The sequence below is a fragment of the Acomys russatus genome, chromosome 1, assembly GCF_903995435.1.
Source record: "Acomys russatus chromosome 1, mAcoRus1.1, whole genome shotgun sequence".
NCBI lineage: Eukaryota > Metazoa > Chordata > Mammalia > Rodentia > Muridae > Acomys > Acomys russatus.
The window spans coordinates 66,304,323-66,325,459 of NC_067137.1; the positions used below are offsets into that span (position 1 = coordinate 66,304,323).

The window sequence follows — 21,137 nt, forward strand, 5'->3', positions numbered from 1 at the left end:
AAAGACATTGAGGCTCACACCCATAATCTATCACTAGGAAAGCCGGAGCACAGAGAATGAGTTTAATGCCAGCCTGAGCTACATACCATCTCTAACATGGTGCACAGACAGACATGTAGGCAAAACACTCATATACATTTTTTTTTAAGGTAGAACATAGTGATTAAGAAGAAAAAGCGAGCACTACTGACTCTCTACAACTCCCAAGTAATCTAGGGGAGCTCTTACGAAGAATAAAGTATGCAAAAAAATACCTAGCAATGAGCCAAATCTCTGCTCTCTGAGAAAAAGCTGGGTCCATGTTAGATACTGTGCTATTCATTTGACTATCTCATTCAATGAACAAAGCTATGTGTGGCTGTGTGTGTGTGTGTGTGTTTGTATCAGCATTCATAAACCTATTCATTTGCCAGCTCTTCTAGAAATAATGAACAAATAAATATCTGGAGAGATGGTTCATCAGCTGACATGCATACTGCTCTGCGGCAGAGCCACGTTCAGTTCCCAGCACCGATACCAGCTGGCTCCCAGGTGCCTGTAACTCAAGCTCCAGAGGAACCCAGGACCTCTGGCCTCTGCAGACACCTACATTTGTGTGCACGAACTCACATGCACACACATTTAAAATGGTAAAAATGAATCTAAAATAAATAAATCTTTCAAAGGGGCTGGAGAAATGGTTCGGCAGTTAACAGCACTTAATGCTCTTGCAGAGATCCTGAGTTCAATTCCAGCACCCACATAAGGAGGCTCCACAGCTGCCTTTAATTCCAGCTCCAAAGAGATCCTACACCTCTGGCTTCCTCAGGTATCTGCACTCATGTGCACATACCCACACACAGACATACACACACACACACACACACACACATAATGCTTTAAAATTTCTTTACATCTTAATTACTGAGCTATCTTAATGATTAAGGACAGTTGCTGCTCCGGCAGAGGACTGGAATTCAGTTCCCAGGATCCACATTGCAGCTTTTAACACCAGTCCCAAGGGATCTAATGGATGTAGTGCCCATGCTCACATACAGGCAATCACACATAAACACAATAAATAAGTAAATAAACAAATCTTTTTTAAAAATTGAAGAATACAAAATGTTTCTTAACTCATTCTATAAAACCTGAAATAGAGTAAATATGGGAAGATTCTTACCACTGAAAGAAAAACAATGTATTTTTTAAAAATTAATAGGTCTGAGTGGACACTTGTCCAAAGAAGATATAAAAGGCAAAGAGCATAAAAAGATATTTGTCTCATCTGTAAAGCACAGAATCAAAATCACAGCAAGTAACAGGTTTGCCAGTAAGGTGGCATTTATCTCAAAAGAAAATTTAACATTAGAAACTAACAAATATTGGTAAGGCTGTAGAGAAATAAGAACTGGTGCAGATGTTGGAGAAAACAGAATTTTCCATTTCCCCACTAAGTCAAACATAGAACTATCATACAACAACCAACTCTATTTAAAAAAAAATTTTTTTTAAATTTGAACAAAAGAATTTACATACTTTAACACCAAGTCCTTCCAGCAGACAAAACATGGAATCAACCAAAAAGTCCACTAACAGACGAATGGATAAACAAAATGTGGTTATATAAACACAACACAATAGTGTGACATAAAAAAATGGCATTCTAATAAATCTGTAACTCAAATGGACCCTGAAAATATTCAGTGTGATATCTATAAAAGGACAAATATTTGAGCCTGCTTATATGATGTATATAAAATAATAAAGTTCATAAAGACAGAAAGTAAAGATTACTAGGGGTGGGGGAAGGGCCAAAAGGAAGTTATTGCCTAATGAGTACAGAGTTTCTGTTTGGAATGATGAAAATGTTCTGGAAATGGTGACAGTTATACAACACTGTGGACACCACTGAATTTCACAATTAAAGATGATTAAAATGGTAATTTTTATACAACAAAAAAGAAACTCGTGTTATTATCCTAACAGAAAAGTCTAGGAAGAAATTTAATGGACACAATCACTTTGCCAGCAAATCAAAATGATATCTAAGTATCTGCAAGCTGGAAGAAATAAGCAGTTTCTAAAGAAGAAAGGAAAAACTGCGAGAAGTCACATCAAAACCTGCTAGGTAGTTGCCTGATAAGACTCTGGAATGTGCAGACATGAAAGCAATCAAATAGATTCACTTTTATTTCCTTCCTTCCTTCCTTTTTTCTTCTTCCTTTCACTTTTTGACAGGATCTGGCTACTGTACTCACTTTGAATACTTAAATTTCATATCCACACTGCATTACCCAGCCTTCACATGTCAATGAAGGGAAGTTTTCAGGGAACCTGAAACTCTTCGATGGCAGAGCCCATGATAGTGACAGTCATGAGAGGGAAAAGCCAAGCCCACACCTGGACACATGTGTGCAGGGTCACCAGAGGGAACAGTCTAGCCACGATAGGGCCTACAGAGCTGCAAGAGTTTTAGGTACTGATCAAATTAAAACCAACAGAAAAAACAACTATTTCCTTACAGAGGAATTGGGGAAAAGGAAGCCAGTATAGTATGCCTAAAATGTAGTAAGTATTTAATGTATCAGTTGCATTAGCTAGTGTCAATGTTGCTGTAGCCATGTATCACACCCAAACCACAGGTACCACTTCTTACCAATCTAATCTTGGCTAGGCTTCACCTGGCTCACTGTCAATCATTCAAAATGCCAAGTATCTAATAGATTTCCACACACACACACAAAAATTAGCCTATGTCTTTCAGATCCCACTTGCTCCTATTTCTCAGTTCCAGAGTCCAAAGATTTTTGAGGTACAAAAACATTTAGAAGGCCAGGCATGGTGGTGCATGTCTTTAATCCCAGCACTTGGGAGGGAGAGGCGGGGAGATCTCTGAGTTCAAGGCCAGCCTGGTCTACAGAGTGAGTTCCAAGACAGTCAGGGCTACACAGAGAAACCCTGTGTCAAAGAGAGAGAGAGAGAGAGAGAGAAGAGAGAGAGAGAGAGAGAGAGAGAGAGAGAGATTTACAAAATAATTCGTATCAGCAATATAGATTTTAAGTCATATTTGTTTCAGAAAACGGGAAATTAGCTTAATCATGGTCTAAAAAGTGGCAATCCCTAGCACCTCAAGAGATATAGCACTTGCTCACTTGAGGGACAAGAGAGAAGTTGACTTAGAATTGCATGAATAGCATTGGGGGGTGACTTGTAGTGACAGAAATGTTCTCTCTCCAAACAATATCAGTGTCAATATCCTTGTTGCAGTGCTATTAACCATAATTTTGCAAAATAATATCATTGGGGGAAAAGTTATTGTTGTCCAATCTAATCGGGAGCAATAATTATCTCAAAATAGCAATTTTAATTTTAAGATGCTAATGATAAATATAAAATATTAATTCTGATTGTGTATTAATTTCATATAGGAGAAATAAATCAATAAGGGATGAAAATAATGGATACTATGTGTGTTAATTTTAGAATAACCCCAAAGCCAAGGCCAGCCTGGGCTACAAAGTGAGTTGAGGCCAGCCTAGGCAACATAGTAAGAGTCTATCTCAAAAATAAAAATAAAAACAAGGGCTAGTAGGAAAGCTCAGCAGAGGAGGGCACAGACCACCAAGCCTGATAACTTGAGTTTGATCCCTAGAAACATTATTTGGGGAGGGGGGGAGGAGGCGGGAGGAAGGGAGGGAAAGAGAGAGAATGTGTTAGTTGGCTCTGTGTTCCTGAGCCAGCCTGTTTTGGGGGTGGGGGGAAGAAAACAAAAGAGAGGGAGGGATATAAGAATGATAGAATAAAAGGGTAGATAGATTATTGAACCTACTCTTAGACCACAGAGCTACTGTTAAGCCAAAAATTTTACATTGGTATGGATTTTTGTATGTTGCTACAAGTTTAAGGTTATTTTTGTTGTAACATACTATATGTATGTTTCAGCTCTTGTTTAAGCTATTGTACTCATGCAGCTCTTGGAAATACAACGTGATGTTCCAGCCCTTTTGAAAGTGTTTATTACAAACCGTTTGGGATAATTAAAAAATGCTAGTTAGTAGTCAAACTAGTGGTCATGTGTAGTTACTAGTTTAGTTAATCACAGAAATAAGCTTTATTTAAACACGCAATATTTGCCTATTCAGATATACTATATACAGTTGGTCTTCAAAATCCTCAGCAAGCTACAGAATATGGCATTTAAAGATGTTTTATTAATAAAAGACTTTTTGACAGTGAGACATTATCAGCTTCTGGCAGCACCCCCATTCTACTTCAAAGAGGAGGATGAGCATCAAAGAACCTCTAAACGGAGTTTGCTTCAAATGTGGCAAAGCTGGCCATTGGGCAAGAAACTGCTCTTGCCTCCACTGTAGACTGCATGTTGCCTAGACAAACTGGACACAAGGAAGTCAACTGCCAAGCTTTTCCAAGACAAGGTAGGCAATCCTTCATAATTCCTGCTTCACAAAAACGTCTACTGGACCAGAAGGCTGAAGATAAAACCCCAACATTGCTGAGGAATATTGGGTTACTGTCCCGGCAGCCAGCTGTCTCTGTCATTTCTATAGTCAGACACAATGGCATCAAGATGGTCAAGCAGGCCTCTGAGGGCTAAGGACACCCTGGGCTAGCTATATTGTGAACCAGGTTATCTCCTGTGACTTTCACTGTGACACCCATTCTTCCACCTTCGATGACTGGTGCTGGCATTGCCTTCAGTGACCACGTTATCAAACTCATTCCTCGTATGACAGTTTTGGAAGCTGCTTGCTCTGTACTTCCTGTCTACTCAGTTAATATTTATCTTTCTCAGGTCTCTGATGGGATTGAAGACTAGTTATAGTCTTACGTAAAAGCTTAAGTTGTGGATCTAAGAAATGTGGCTATAGCCATAGGGCAGTGGACCTCATGGTCCACATGGACTCCAAGGAGTAAGAAACCCTGGACCACTCACCCCAGCAAGAACATGAAAGGACAAGAGAAGCCCTTGGCTGCTGGGGAGTCTCTGTCCCAACACAGACCCCAACACTGAGCATCTCCCCTCACAGCTTCCATACTAGACCTATGGAAGAAAGGGAGGGGCTCAGGTAACCCTACTCTCTCAAATTATAAAGTTCATTAATAAATACAGTCCAATAAGTAATGAATCAACTAAAGCTCACTGCACCCAGAGGGTGGGGGAAAGTTGGACAAGGAGGCGTATGCTTGTAAGCCCAGATTTGTAAGGCAGAGACAGGAATCGATGGGGCTCTCTGCCCAGCCAGCCTGGCCTGTGTGGTGAGTGAGCTCCAGGCCAGTGAGAGACCAGTTTCAAACAGTATGATGATGGCATCCAAGGAATGACACCCAAGGTTGACCCCTGGCCTCCACATACACTGAGATCATGCACTCAGACACATGAACATTAAAGACTTCCAAGAGAAAATGTTCATTTTTCTCATTTCTTGTTGTGTCATAACCCCAGTACATACTCTTTGCATTATGTTTTTGTGCAAATTTTCTTTTATTAGTTCAAGTTACTGAGAATATACTTTAATAGTTAAAAAGTTAAGAGTATTAGTGTGTTGGTCACTTTTTCCCTTTCCCTTTTTTGAGACAGAGCCTGTTTACATAAAGCGAGGCAGCTGGAATTCACAACAGACCATGCTGGCTTCATCTTGCAGTGACCTTCCTACCTCTGCGCCTCAAGTTCTGAGACGACAGGCAAGCACCACTATTTTCAGCCTATAGGTCATCATTTGATGCTAAAATTGATATACTTACAAGGCTAAAAGAATTCTACAATATTTATTTTCCAAGGTAGTTTGAAAAACAATATTGAAGTATAACAGCATATGCTTTTTAAAAACTAAATAATATTTTTTAAAAAGTTAACTCCGGGCCGGGTGGTGGTGGCACATGCCTTTATTCCCAGCACTCGGGAGGCAGAGGCAGGCGGATTGCTGTGAGTTCGAGGCCAACCTAGTCTACAAATCAAGTCCAGGCAGCCAGGACTATGCAGAGAAACCCTGCCTTGAAAAACCAAAAAAAAAAAAAAAAAAAAAAAAAAAAAACCTCCAAGCTGGGCATGGTAAGGCACGCCTTTAATCCCAGCACTTGGGAGGCAGAGGCAGGCGAATCTCTGTGAGCTGGAGGGCAGACTGGTCTACAAAGTGAGTACAGGACAGGCAAGGCTACACAGAGAAATCCTGTCTAGGAAAAAACAACAACGTGTCTCCATGGGGCTGGAGAAATAGCTCAGCAATTAAGAGTGCATACTACTTTTGCAGAGGACCCAGATTTGGTTCTCAGTACCTACAAGGCAGCTTACAACTACCCAGTCCCAGGGAATCTCATACCCTCTTCTAACTTCAATATAAAGTAAACATACATACATGCATATACACATACACATAAAATCTCTTTTAGAATTCTTTTAAAACAAGCCTAGATAGTACAGGGATCATATTTAGGAGACCCTTAGATATCAATTAAATGCTGTGGTACAAATCTAAATCTGCTATGTGGCTTATTTAACCTATGTTAGGAAAGTCTGTCCGCTTAAGCTAAAAGAATGCAGCTTAAACTAGGTATGCAGTGTGTGTCTATAGTCCCAGCAGCTCAGATGGTTGAGGGCAAGAAGCACTTGAGCTCAAGGGCTCCAGGTCAGCCTGGGCAATATAGTGAGACTATCTAAAAACACAGCAAGCATGCAGGAAAGGAAAGGAAAGGAGTTATTTCAGGTAACTAATCTAGTGATGGTCTTAAGGAGCCAACAGTTTAATCAGTTTCTACAATTCGAAACAGCATACGTCTATGCGCCCTGGTAGGTTTGCTTGTTGTTTTCTCTCTAGGCTGCTCCAGCCTTCAAAGTACAGATGTGCTACCATGCCCAGCATTCTGACACAATGATTCATCTAAACCCTTCCTAAGTGAAAAACTGGCTTGCTATTTTTTTAAATTAGTATAATACAGAAAAAAAAGTTAAAAATATATATATGTAATTTGGCAGTGGTGTTTCTGAAAGGAACATTTGAGAAATGGACTCCTTTTGCATTTCTTTGATCTTTTCGTTTGTTTTCTAGTTTTTCGAGACAGGGTTTCTCTGTGTAACCTTGGCTGTCCTAGTCTTACATTGTAGACCAGGCTGGCCTCGAACTTACAGGGACCAATCTGCCTCTGCCTGTGGAGTACTGGGATTAAAGGCGTGCACCACCACCACCCGGCTCTTTGTTTTTTGAGACAAGGTTTCTCTGAGTAGCCTTGGCTGTCCTAGACTCGCTTTGTAGAACAGGCTGGAGTGAAACTCAGAGATCCGACTGCCTCTGCCTCCCTGAGTGCTAGGATTACAAGTATGTGGTACCATGATCCAGGCTCGGGGTCTTCAATGAGTACCTGTGGAGGGGGCAGACAAGTGGGGGGGGGGACAGGAGACACAAAGAAATGAGGGCAAGTCTGGATTCCGATCAAGCCCCATTTATTGAAAATTTTCACAGTTTTTATAGGCATGGGGGCATGGGTATTTGCATAAGCAGGGTTGCTATGGATACCTAACTCTGGAATGCTCCTGCAGCTGTCTACTTTCACAGCTGATATAATCACAGAAGAGGGAGAAATTCCAGAGAGAAAGGGAAGTTGTAAAAGATCTGGGTAGTCAGGAAAAAGTTCCCGGAACTGCTGCTCGCGGGCAGCTGGCCTTTAATCTGATTTTACCAGTAGTCTTACTGGAAAAGCTAGTTTATAGCCAGAAAGGAGTAGCTCTTACTATGAGCTCGGGGGTCTTAGAATGACCATCTCCCACAATAAACCACAACAGGTGTCTAACTGCTGAACCACAACAGGGTCAGCTGGTTTCTGGTAAATGACAGACTGCTGGAGAAATAGGAGCCTAAAGGTGTAGGCTCTGACAAGATGGCTGAACATTGGCCATATAGCCCGTCCCCAACAGTACCAAGCCCAGCTTTTGACATATTTTTTAATGATTTGTTTATTTTTATTTTTTGTGCAGTGGTGTTTTGTCTGCATCACGGGTACCAAATCCCCTGGAGCTGGAGTTACAGACAGTTGTGAGCAGCCATGTAGGAATTGAACCTGGATCCTTTGGAAGAGCAGCCGGTGCTCTTAACCAGAGCCATCTCACCAGCCTGACATATATTATCTTAATAGGTAAAATTATACAGCAGAATTATATTTGCACCTATATTCTGTGCCTATACTTTGATTTATAGCTAGGGCTTCCCAAATATCATTGTGTGTGTATGTATCTATGTGTAGAGAAGTGGGGATGGAAAGCTATCAAGATCTTACTTTAAAATAGAAAAAGCAGATTTTAAAAATTCATACTCTGAACAAGGAAAGCGTTTAACATTTTCTAAAAACTGAGTCAAGCCAGGTGTGGTGGCACATGCCTTTAATCCCAGCACTCCATAGGCAGAGGCAGGCGGATCCTGTGAGTTCGAGGACAACCAAGGCTAACACAGAGAAACCCTGTCTTGAAAAATCAAAACCAAAACCAAAACCAACAACAAAAAAGTGAGTCAATCAATCTGACCATGAGAATTAAATGGAAGCACCTTGTGCCTGGCCTGCCTGGCCTATAGGCTCACTGTATTCTTGTATGTTTTCAGTTCTGTAATGTTCTAATTCTACCAAGTATAAGCCAGTATACTTTCAGGAGTATTTTTTCTAGCTTCTCCTCTGGTATCAATGGTCACTTCTTCGTGCTGTCAGTACACTTTAACAGTACCTTCTGCCATCCATTGTTTCAAATCTACTATGAACTCTTATAGCTCCCAGAACATCTTAACTATATGCTTTTTGAAACAGTTTATATCTTTTAATGAGTCACAAACCTTACTCTTAGAATCAGGAGTCATTTTTATGTATCTTCCTTAGTCTTCCCATGGCAGTCATTCAAATATTTACATGTACAAATTGACAAAAGCTACCTATACCTATGACCAAAGATAAACAACAAAAAATAGCTTCAGGAGCTTGGGGGCCAGCTCAGTCAGTGGAATATCTGCCATGCAAACATGAAGACCTAAAAGCCATGTTAAATTTTTGGAAAAAAAAAAAAAAAAAAAAGGTATGCTGCCATGTGTAATCTCAGTGCTGCAAACAGGTACATCCCCAGGGGCTCAGGATCCACTCAGTAGGAAATTGCAGGGCAGTGTGAGCCCGTCTCTAGAAGTTGACCTCTGCCCACACCCCAACCAAAACCCCCAAAAGCAGCCAGCCCCAAACAAAAGCCCCAAAGAATACACTTCAAAACCTGAGTAGTCTGGGCTGGGTATGGTGGTACACGCCTTTAATCTCAGCAGCTGGGAAGCAAAGGCAGGTCATCTCTGTGAGTTCGAAGCCAGCCTGGCCTACAGTGTGAGTTCGGGCCAGCCAGAGGCTACATAGTGAGACTTTGTCTCAAAGTAAGTAAACAAACAAAGCACTGGAAGGTAGGGGCTAGAGAGATGGCTCAGAGGTTAAGTACCCATGATACTTTTGCAGAGGATCAAGGTTTGATTCACAGCACCAACACGGTAGCTCACAACCCTTCATAACTCCAGTTCCAGGGAATCCAGCACCGCCTTCTGACTTCCAAAAGGCACAAGATATGCAAGTGCTGTACAAACACACATGCAGACAAAACACTCATACACATAAAATAAGTAAATCTAAACAACAACAAAACAGAAACTCTGGTTGATGCCTATAATTCTCAGGACTTCGGAGGTTGAAGAAGAAGATTCAAACTTCAAAGTCATCTCCACTACACTTCCAAGTTTGACACTTGACCTTGTCTCAAAAAAATATATGTTGGAGAAATGGACTCAGTCAATAAAATGCTTACTGTGCAAACATAAGGAGCCCAGTTTGACTCCCAGCACCCATATAAAAGACAAAGCACAATGCGTTTGCAACTCTAGTGCTGGGGATGGCAGATACTGACACATGCCTAGGTCACCGGCCATCCAGTTGATGAGCTCCAGAAAGACACACAACATCAACCTCTGCCTCACCCACACATGCACATACAACCATACACTTGAACAAACATGCACGAATACACACTAATAAGGTGGATAGTGACTGAGGAAGACACTGGATGTCGACTTCACATGTGCATGCACACACATACACCAAAAATAAAAGTGATCCTATAATGAGAGAGTTATTAACACCAATCTTCTAATTTTAGGATGAGATTTAGGTTAGTAAGTAGTGTGTACAGTCTACGCACAGGTAAGGCACATGGATAAACACCAAGCAGTGACCTTGCAGCCAACCTTGGATCTTCAGCTCACTTTAAGTTCATATGTGTGGTCTAAAGAATTGCTACTGTCCATTCTTCAAGAAGACTACCTATAGAATTATTATCTTAAACATAAAAATAAAGTGTTTCCAGACTGAAATTATTAACTTATTCTTTTTTGTTGTTGTTGTTTTGTTTTTCAAGACAGGGTTTCTCTGTGTAGCTTTGGCTATCCTGGACTCACTTTGTAGACCAGGCTGGCCTCGAACTCACAGAGACCCACCTGCCTCTGCCTCCCGAGTGCTGGGATTAAAGGCATGCCCCACTATGCCCAGCTATTAACTTATTCTTAAATAAATCTGTTCTCCAATTAGTATTTCTATGGATATATGCTCGCTCTAGGCACCTTCCTTCAGTTTAGTCTAAGTTTTATAGCACTTCTTTACTTGCTTATACAGGGTCTCACTATGTTGCCCAGGATGGCTTTGAACTCCTGCTCATCCTGCCCAGCATTCTTGGGGCTGGGATTACAAGTGTGCTCTACCATGCCCCCGCTGGCAGCTACTTATTCTTTACTACATTTGAGGAAGTTGTGACTCTTTCCTAGATGCACAGTATTCGTTCCTCTCTTTGAGAGAGCAACAGGTGAGTGTGATCCATGATTCATTTCACAGGACTACGAGGAGAGTTAGGTACCTGTGTTCAAAGTCTTCAAGGGCTCCAAGAGGGAAATCTGATTCCAAGCTAGAATGCTATAGGCAACTGCAATAGCTTTATCAGGAGGAGGAGGAGGAAGAATGAGAAGAGGAGGAGGAGGAAGAAGAGGAGAAACCATATAGCCCCTAATTTACGACATTAAAGTATTATCAAGACACTTATACATAAAATAGCAGTACTACATACATAATACAATTAAAAAGATTCACATTCATTGTGTCCATGCATTCTGTGAGGCAAATCTATATGGCAAAGATTCATTTAATAGTTTTTAAATGATGGAGCTGGAAAGATGGCTCAGTGGTTAAAAGCATTTGCTTCTCTTGGACCCCAAGTTGGATTCCCAGCATCCTTAGAGACTCACACCATCTGTAACTACAATTCCAGGGGATCCAACACCCTCTTCTGGCCTCCACAGGCACCAAGAACACGTGTAGTGTATAGATATGTATGCAGGCAAAAACTCATCGAATTTAAAATAAATCTTTTTTGTTTGTTTGTTTGTTTATGGTTTTTTTCAAGACAAGGTTTCTCTGTGTAGCCTTGGCTGTCCTAGACTTGCTTTGTAGACCAGGCTGGCCTCAAACTCACAGTGATTCGCCTGCCTCTGCCTTCCAAGTGCTGGGATGAAAGGCATGCGTCACCACGGCCCGGCTTAATAAATCTTAAAAAGTCTAAAGCTCAGAGAGCTTCAATTTCTTGCTTGGAGTCATGTAACTGCACATAAATGACAGAATTCAAAACCAGGGAGACAATATTAAGAAACTATGCTATTTGAATTAACATCTTGTATTCTGTACTTTTAAGGCTGGAATGAGGGCTCCAGGCCTGCTTGGTTCACTATTCTAACTCCAGTGTCAAGAAATATATACTAGCTGGGCACAGGGAGTTCAAGGCCAGCATGGTCTACAAAGTGAGTTCCAGGACAGCTAAGGCTACACAGAGAAACCCTGTCTCAAAAAAAAAAAAAAAAAAAAAAAAGCCGGGCGTGGTGGCGCACACCTTTAATCCCAGCACTCGGGAGGCAGAGGCAGGCGGATTGCTGTGAGTTCGAGGCCAGCCTGGTCTACAAAGTGAGTCCAGGATGGCCAAGGCTACACAGAGAAACCCTGTCTCGAAAAACCAAAAAAAGAAAAAAAAAAAGAAAGAAAAATATACTGAATAACTTATACCCCCAAACCACCTAACTTCTTTTGATCTCTGTGTCTACATTTATAAAGATAGTAAAATCTCTCTCATGCCTATTGATATAATATAGCCACAAAGAATCTGTCTTCCAATTGAATATTCTTTTCACAAGACCACTTGTCCTTTTCTATAGACAGTGAAGTAGTAGAGGAAAACAAATGTGGGAGCATGTGGCTTGCAAACCAGGTGATAATCAGGACTGGGAAGGCGAGAATCCAACCAGTTCTGGCTTTCTTTCCCTATCTTAGCCCGTCAGCTGGTCTTCTTGTTATGCCATAGCAAAGCGAAGGTTTTATATTTTTTGTCTGATTTTTTTAAAGACAGGGTCTCATTATGTAGCTCTGGCAGGCGCAGAGATTCTCCTGTCTGTACCTCCCACAGTCTGAGATTAAAGGTGTGTGCCATCACGAACAGCCTAAAAATCAGTTGACTGCTTACTTCAGAGTAGAAAGTTGTCTATAACCACACCATACTGAATGCATCTGATCTCTTGGTGGGGGAAAGTCTTGGTAGGGAAGAGGAACACTTTAATGCACACTTGAGCAAAAAGGAAGATAAGTAAAAATAAATGAGGCAAGGCTGGAGAGATGGCCCAGAACACTCGTTATAGCCTGCGGGTAATGACACACACCTTTAATTGAAGTATTCTGGGGGCACAGGCAGGCAGATCTCCATGAGTTAGAGGACAGCCTGGTCTACAGAGAAAGAGAAACCCTGTATCAGTAAAAACAAAACAACACTTTTTACTCTTCTAAAAGACCTGGGTTTGAGTCCCAAGACCCACACAGCAGCTCACAACCATTTGTAATTCCAGTTCCAGGGGATTTGATGCCATCTGCTAGCATCAGAGAGCATGAGACACACACATGGTACACAGTCATAAATGCAGGCAAAACACCCACATACTTAAATTAAATAAAATAAAAATTAAGGAAGAAGAGTAAATGAGGCAAATAAAAAGTGACTATTGAGATGAGCCAATCCAGAGTATTTATCTCTTTCAATATCACAAAAGACTCTAATCTCATTTCTCTGCATGTTCTTCCCAGTGAGAGACAAGTAATTTTAAATAATTTGCCAAAACTTATGCAGGTAATTGGCAGGTAGGTGGCAGGCACAATTCTAATCTATTAAGTTTGTTTATATATTTTAGCCAAAATTTAAGTGGAAAGAGATAAGACCAAATACAGTAACCCCTGAGTCTAAAGTTAAAGAGTTCAAGTCCATGTGGCCCAGACTGGCCATGAATTCACTGTGTCAGCGAGGACTGCCTTGAACTTCTGATCCCTCTACCTCTACCATACGCACACTTTATGCCATGCTAATAATGAAACACAGGCCTCCTGCATGCCAGGAAACACTCTACAAAGTGAGTTACAGCCTTTGCTTAAAAAGAAAAATTCAGCTGGGTGTGGTGGCACACACCTTTAATCCCAGCACTCAGGAAGAAGAGGCAGGCAGATCTCTTTGAGTTTGAGGCCAGCCTGTTCTACAAAGAGAACCAGGGCTATTACACAGTCTCAAAAAAACAAGAGAGAGAGAGATAATATTATCTAAATGCAAAATTCTCTCCTCTCCTCTCCTCCTCTTCTTCTTCTTCCTCTCTCTCTTTCTGACATTTTCTTTCTCATTTTTATCTTTGAGATGACTTCCAAAGAAGTATGTATAATTCTAAGCCTTAGCCTTCCACTATCAATATTGGCCTTCCAAAAAAACTACAAAGTTAAGGTCAGCAAGATGGTTCAATGAGGAAAGGTGCTTGCTACCAAGCCAGTGCAGTCCTCTGGGCTCACATAGTAGGAAAAAACCAACTCTCACAGGCTATGTGTGTGTGCATCCCCTAGAGACACACACACACACACACACACACACACACACACACACACACACACACACACACACTCACACACACACTCCTCTCAACTGAACTCAAGCAAATCTTAATCTCTTTCATATGTATGAAGCCCAGACCAGGACCCGGCCTGTGGGGTCCCCATGAAAACATAAGCAGTATGTCCATGAAACCAAGAGGTACAGTCTGGGCCTAAGTGACAGCAAAGGCGGCCAGACCTCTACATCTCACCAATCACTGAAAATCAAAATATCATTTTTCTTTTCTCACATCTTCTTCATCATTTTAAATAAAAAGTTTAAAGTGTTGGGACAAAGAAATGCTGAATTTCAGATGGAAAGTGAAGGGCCTCCAAAACAAGAATGCAAGGAAACACATGGAGAAAGTAAACACCACCATTTTGATATATGGGGAAAATTTTCAAGTTGAACAAGTGCAAAGGCCCTGAGGCAGGGACCATGTCTGGCATTTTGAGAAGTAACATACATGTTTGCTTGGTGGTTGGGGTTCATGCTACGTCAATAGCCTGAGTCAGCATCTGGCACAAAGGAGGCGCTCGGTGTTTCTACTGATTGTCACACAGAAACAGGGCATGCATATAAAGTAGATCATGGTATTTCACACCTCATAAAGAACTATAGTTGAGTCTTAGAAAAGGTAAAGTGGAAAGCCAGGGAGCCAACCCAGCCACTAAAGATGACTGCTCCCAAGCTTGAGGACCTAGGTTTGATCCTCCAGACATGTATAGTAAAAGGAGAGACCAACTCCAAAGATTGTCTTCAGACCTGGTGTACACACACACACACACACACACACACACACACACACACACACACACCTAAAATAAATATTTTTAAAGCAACTTAAATACTTCTTAAGATTCTCTTCCTGGGGGCTGGAGAGAGGGCTCAGCGGTTAAGAGTACTGCCTGCTATTACAAAGGTTCTGAGTTCAATTCCCAACAACCACATGGTGGCTCACAACTATCTATAATGAGATCTGATGCCCTCTTCTGGCATGCAGACATACATGCAGGCAGAAACACTGTATACTTAATAAATAAATCTTTTTTTAAAATTCTCTACTTTAAGCCTTGCCCAACTCTCTTTAAAATCAGGGCTTCCATCACTTCTCCAACTAGCCTCCCTTTCCATGTATGTCTTATTGTGACAATATCTGATAAAAAGCGACCTCTGAGGACATGGTGATGAAGGCATGGCAGCACAGTGGGTGGCAACAGTCTACTTGTAACCCAGCTGGCCAAAGCAGAGAGAAGAATGCCAGCTTTCCTCTCCCTTGGAAATACCACAGCTGCAGTAGCTTCTACAGCTAAACCTAGGGAACCACTTCCTAGGCAGCTGTTTTCGAGCAGGGTATCCTGAAGGCTCTACCTGTTCAGGCACTCTCCTTTCAATTGCACTTACTATTACTTGCCCTAGGCGGCTGTTTCCTAGCAGGATGCCCTGAAGGGTCTACTCTCTTCAGCATTCACCTTTCAAATGAAAGCTATGCCCTAGATCTCTTCACTGCCTCGCCCTCAAGGTTTCTCAGCTTCAGTCTGCTAAGTAGTGGAGAATACATGTGCGTGCAGCTATGAAGGGCTCTATGCATTATTTTTAGAGAACATAATTAGAATGCTGTATATGATAGGGGGAAACTTTAGGTGTAATCTCAAGAATGGTCAAACCCAGCACTTAGAAGTAGAGACAAAATCAGGATTATAGAGCCATCTTGGACTACATAGCAGATTCACGGCCAGCCTGAGATTAAAAAAAAAAAAAAAAAAAAAAATGGCTGGAAAGGTAACTCAGTGGTTGGTTTAAAAGTACTTTTGCGGGCTGGAGAGATGGCTCAGAGGTTAAGAGCACTGTTAGCTCTTCCAGATGTCCTGAGTTCAATTCCCAGCCAACTACATGTGGCTCACAAACATCAATATGAGATGTAATGCCTTCTTTTGGCCTGCAGGTGTATATGCAATCAGAGTACTGTATACATAATAAATTAATTTTTAAAAAGTTACATTCAAAAACTAAAAAATAAAAAGAGTACTTTTGTTCTTACAGAGGACCTGGTTTGGTTGTCAGCACCCACATGGTCTCTAACAACCATCTGTAATTCTAGCTCCAAGGGAACCAAAGCCCCTATTTTGACCTCTGTGAGCATCAGGCATGCTCACAGTACAGATATATATATATGTAGGCAAAGCACTCATATACATAAAATAAATAAAATTTAAAATAAAACAACAACTTAAAGGCCAATATAGAAGCCAGTGAGAAGGCTCAATGTGCAAAAGTGCCTGCTTGCCGAGCCTGACAGCCTGAAGTTAGCACCCAGACCACGTGGTAGAAAAAAAGGACCTGCCCACCTCACTCCCACATGTGTGCCATGGTATACACCCACACATAAAACTGAATAAATAACTGTAATTAAAAGTTTTTAATGTCTATGGTGGTCTATGGGAGGCAGTGGCTCATGGATCTGAGTTCAAGGCCAGCCTGGTCTACATAGTGAATTCCAGGCCAACAAACACTAGTGAAACTCTGTCTTGGTGAGGTGGGGGTAGGGAGTTTAATAGGAAAAGGCCACCTTTAATCCCAGCATTTGGGATGCAGGTGTGAATTCAAGGCCAGCCTGTTCTACATAATCCCAGTACAGCCAGAGCTACACAGTAAGACCTTGTCTCAAAACAACATCAAAAAGGCCAGTAAATATGGGAGACTGAGACAGGCAGACTGTTGAGTTCAACGCTAGACTAGGCTACAGAATGGCTAATATATAAGGAAACTTAAGATTTATTATTGTTCAGAAGACAATTTCATCTTTTAAAGATTTGTTTTTATTTATATGCCTGTGTAAGCATATGTCACATGCCTATAGGCACCTATGGGAGCCAGACACCCTGGAGCAGCTGTGACTGGAGGTTGTGAGCTTCCTGGTGTGGGTGCTGGGAACTGAACCTAGGCTCTCTGGACGAGCACTTAAGACATCTCTCCACCCCCGTAGAAAAACAATCTCCTGTATTTTACAGACTGTTCAACAAGAACAGGTGTGTTTCCTAATGAGTTTCAATGAAATGTCTGTCTCCAAACTTCCCCCTTCTAAAAGGATTCCCAACTCAGTACTGTCATAGACGCGCACGCGCGTGTGTGTGTGTATACACCTCTATATATTCCTACTTTTAAGACAAAAGATACAGAAAAAAAAATCACTATATTTTTATATGTAAGCCATATTCCTAAAAGTTTATATTTCACAAGAATTTATAAATTGTAGGACATATTTGCCATAAGGGAATGCCATTATGCCATTAGCCATAAGGGAAAAAAGAGCCAGTCCCCAAATATGTGTCCATTGTTCCTACAAACACAATAATCTGCTTTCTCACGGTATCACACCGTGAGATGAACCATTAGTCTCCAAAATCACATTTACACCATGACCTTTCTTCCTTTATTTTTTGAACCAGTCTTAGTCTATAGTTCGGGTTGATGGGGAACTCACAGTGATCCTCCTGGCCTCAGTTTTCCAGGTGCTGGGGTTACAGGCATGAGTCCTCATTTACCTGTGCACACATCGTCACCTAGAGTACTGCTGTGCCTGCGTGAGTGTGGAAGCCACAGGACAGCTTCAGCTGTCCTTCCTCAGATGGTATCCACTTTGTTTGTTTTTTGTTTTTGTTTTTGTTTTGTTTTGTTTTTTTGAGACAAGATCTCTCACTGGCCTGGTCCTTGTCCAGTAGGCTGTCCTTAGTTGGCCAACAAAGCCAGGAATCTGCTAGTTACCCATCCCTTTCTTGCTGGGATTACAAGATTCATGCTATTATTGCCTGATTTAAAAAAAAATTTTTTTTTATTGCCTGATTTTTAGTTGTATAGGTTCTAAGAGACTAAACTCAGGTCCTCACGCTTGTGAGGCAAGCACTTGCCAACCAAGCTATCATTCTGGCCCTTTCATTGTTAAGACAAGTTCTCTTATAGTCCAGGCTAGCCTCGAACTCAGTATGTAGCTGAGGATAACGTTGAACTTTTAATTCTCTTGCCTCCTCCCATCAACTATTGGAATTATAGGCATGTACCACCATGGCCGGCTTTTTTTGTCTTTGTTTTGAGACAAATCTTCCTATGCAGCCCTAGCTGGCTTGGTACTACATACATAAGGCTGACCTCGTGGCAATCCTCCTGGCTCTTGAGTATTACAAGCACGGTATTAGCAGGGCTAGCAATAGGAGCATTTTTGTTTTCTCTCTGTTCTATTTACTGTGGCAGGGTCTCATCTATCCCAAGCTGGCTCTGAGTTTGTGATGTAGCAAAGGAGCACCCTGCACTTCTAACCTCCTGACTTTACCTTACAGGGTGCAGGAGTGCTGAGACCACAGACGAGCACCACCACATATAGTTTATGGAGTTGTCGGGGGGGGGGGGGGCTTTGTGTAGACTAGAGTCTCAATAAAGGTATGTGAAAAAAATCTTTTTAAGAGACAGAAATACAGCAACACATGGTGGTGCATGCCTGTAATCCCAGGACTCAAGGAGGTAGAGGCAGGTGGATCTCTGAGTTTTAGGCCAGCCTGGTCTACAAAGCAAGTCCAGGACAGCCAAGGCTACACAGAGAAACCCTGTCTCAAAAAAAAAAAAAAAAAAAAAAAAAACTAAAACAAAAAGGGAGAGAGAGAGAGAGATACAAGGAGACTGTTATGTTCAACATAATTCTAGTTTTGTTAAATAAAATACTATAAGCCATCAAAATATACAAGTATATTTAAACTATTATCTAGTATGAGGATATGGTAGATGCCATTCTTTTAGGCTTTTAAAATATGGAATGTCTATGTAAAAAGGAATTTATCTAGTCTGGGCGGTGGTGGCGCACACCTTTAATCCTTTAATCCCAACACTCCGGAGGCAGAGGCAGGCAGATCTCTGTAGGTTTCGAGGCCAGCCTGGTCTACAAAGTGAGTCCAGAACAGCCAAGGCTACACAGAGAAACCCTGTCTCGAATAACAAAAAAAAAAAAAAAAAAAAGGAATTTATTTATACTAAGTTAAATGGTTTATGGAACATAATCTCAAATATATTTCAAGTGAAGGCTTATAGAGAACATTACTTATTATATTAAAAGGAGAAGGACAATGTTTATGTATGTTTTGAACAGATGTATAACACACATGTACATATTTTTGGTAGCACATAAATGAAATGATATGTAAAAAGTAGCTACCACAGAATAAATCTGTGGGCTAACAGGGTAGCTAGATGAAAGCAAAAGGAAAAATTTCCTCAGATCACCTTCTCCAAATTTCACCTTTGGGAAGTAGTTTGGTTTTAGACAGTCTTGCTGCATGGGCCAAGGTAGCCTAGAACTCACAATCCTCCTGTCTTAGCTTCCCTAATATTACAGGCATGTAGCATCACACCTGGCTATATATTGACTTCTGAGCAATTTATGCTTATTAAGATGAAAAATTAAAAGTACTTTACCTTGTACCATTGTTCCTAATGACTTCCACAGTTTCTTCAACAAAATAGCGGTCCTTGACATATGCAAAGATATCATCACAAATTTCGTGTAAGCGTGAACGATGGGTAAGGTTGGTCAAGTATAAAACTGGAATAATTAGTGGATCTGGGAAACTCTGAAGATTCTGTCTTGCTTTTTTTTCTGATTCAAGTGCTTCCTGATATGTCAGTCCAGGTCTACCCGTCACAGCACAACTCCACACAAGGCTGTTGCACAGAATGGTTCGTTCAAAAAAGTCACTGATTAAGAAACAAAAACAAAATCCCATTACCTATCATTGCATAGACTTTACATTAAAATTGACACCTTTATGATCTTTTCCCCTAGACACCTCGTTAAGTTATTCATTAATACAGCTCGATGTTAACACTGCAGTGTAGACGTGGTATCAGCAACAGCTGGATCAGCTGTGCCCGGTCTGAAGTTTAGAACCAAACTGAGAGCAGAGTCGACCTTTCTTTTCCTTTTAACTTTCAAGCTTTTTGTTGAAAAGCACTCACAACACTAATATCAAATTAACCTTAATAGTGGAAAACTAATAAATCTAGGCATATAACAATAAGAGAAAAAACTAAGTATTTTACATGATGAAAAGTCAGTGAGTAAGCAGTGCAAGAGTCTGAATCTAAGAGGGGTAAAGGGGCAAACAACCTTATCTCAAGTTTGAGCTTTCCTTTATTTTCTTTTTACAGTAAGAAAAGACTTAACATTTGCAGCAAAACAAAACAGAAAAAGGAAAGAAGCAACAACAATACAAAGGAAAGGAAGGGAAGGCAGGAAAGAGGGTGAGGAAGAAAAAACTTGCAAAAGCAGAGATTCTGGAAATGGTGAATAAAAAGCAGGCAAATAAGTGGCTCACTCGTGAGTAATCAACCCCAGCACTCAGGAGGCTTAAGCAGGAGATCCCAACATTTTCAAGGCCTCCAAAGTAAGTTCCAGTTCAGCCTAAGCTACAGTTTAAGTCTCTCTCAAAAGATAAACCACAGTGCCAGGAGTGCTGGCATATGCCAGTAAATGCAACCCTTGGGAGGGGGAGACAGGAGGATCAGGGCTAGTCTAAGCTACCTGAGAGCCTGTGCCAGAAACCAACCAAACAGCAGCACATGGTAACTGCTAGGGATAGGATAAAACTACTATTCTATGTGCAGTGCCTTTTTGAACAGAAGTAATTTCTTACTATGAACCTTTATTTTCTAAGTATATACCTAGTTTCTTCTCTTTTGTTTTGTTTTGTTTTTCAAGAGAGTTTCTCTCTGTGTAGCCTTGGCTGTCTTGGACTCGCTTTGTAGACCAGCCTAGCCTCAAACTCAGAGAACCGCCTGCCTCTGCCTCCGAGTGCTGGGATTATAGGCGTGCGCCACCAAGCCAAGGTCTCTAGTTCCTTTTAAAGTTCAAGAAACCTATGAAATCAAAAAACTTCAAAGGGAGATTGGGTAGAAAAAAACTGAATTAAAAAAAAAGCCCACACACATATATTATAACCACAAAAATGTGTCTTTATAGACACACTGTAAACAGATGTTCCTATGGGAAGAAAAGACTTATGTGTATGGCCCTAAACATTTCCACATTGTTTGAATTTTTATTTAACATGTACTCCTGCATCATCTTACGAGGAGGTTCTAAATTTTAAAAATGTAACATATGCAA

General features: G+C 41.0%; 1 protein-coding gene across 2 annotated transcripts in view; it reads right to left on the reverse strand.

Moving 5' to 3' along the window:
- Baz1a (bromodomain adjacent to zinc finger domain 1A) overlaps nucleotides 1–21,137 on the reverse strand; it is an 88,536-nt gene that overhangs the window by 54,497 nt on the left and 12,902 nt on the right. For both annotated transcript variants that reach the window (XM_051145991.1, XM_051145982.1), the window contains exon 3: nucleotides 19,448–19,726. In XM_051145991.1, coding sequence (XP_051001948.1) covers nucleotides 19,448–19,726 — 279 coding nt within the window. The remainder of the gene's footprint in view (nucleotides 1–19,447; nucleotides 19,727–21,137) is intronic.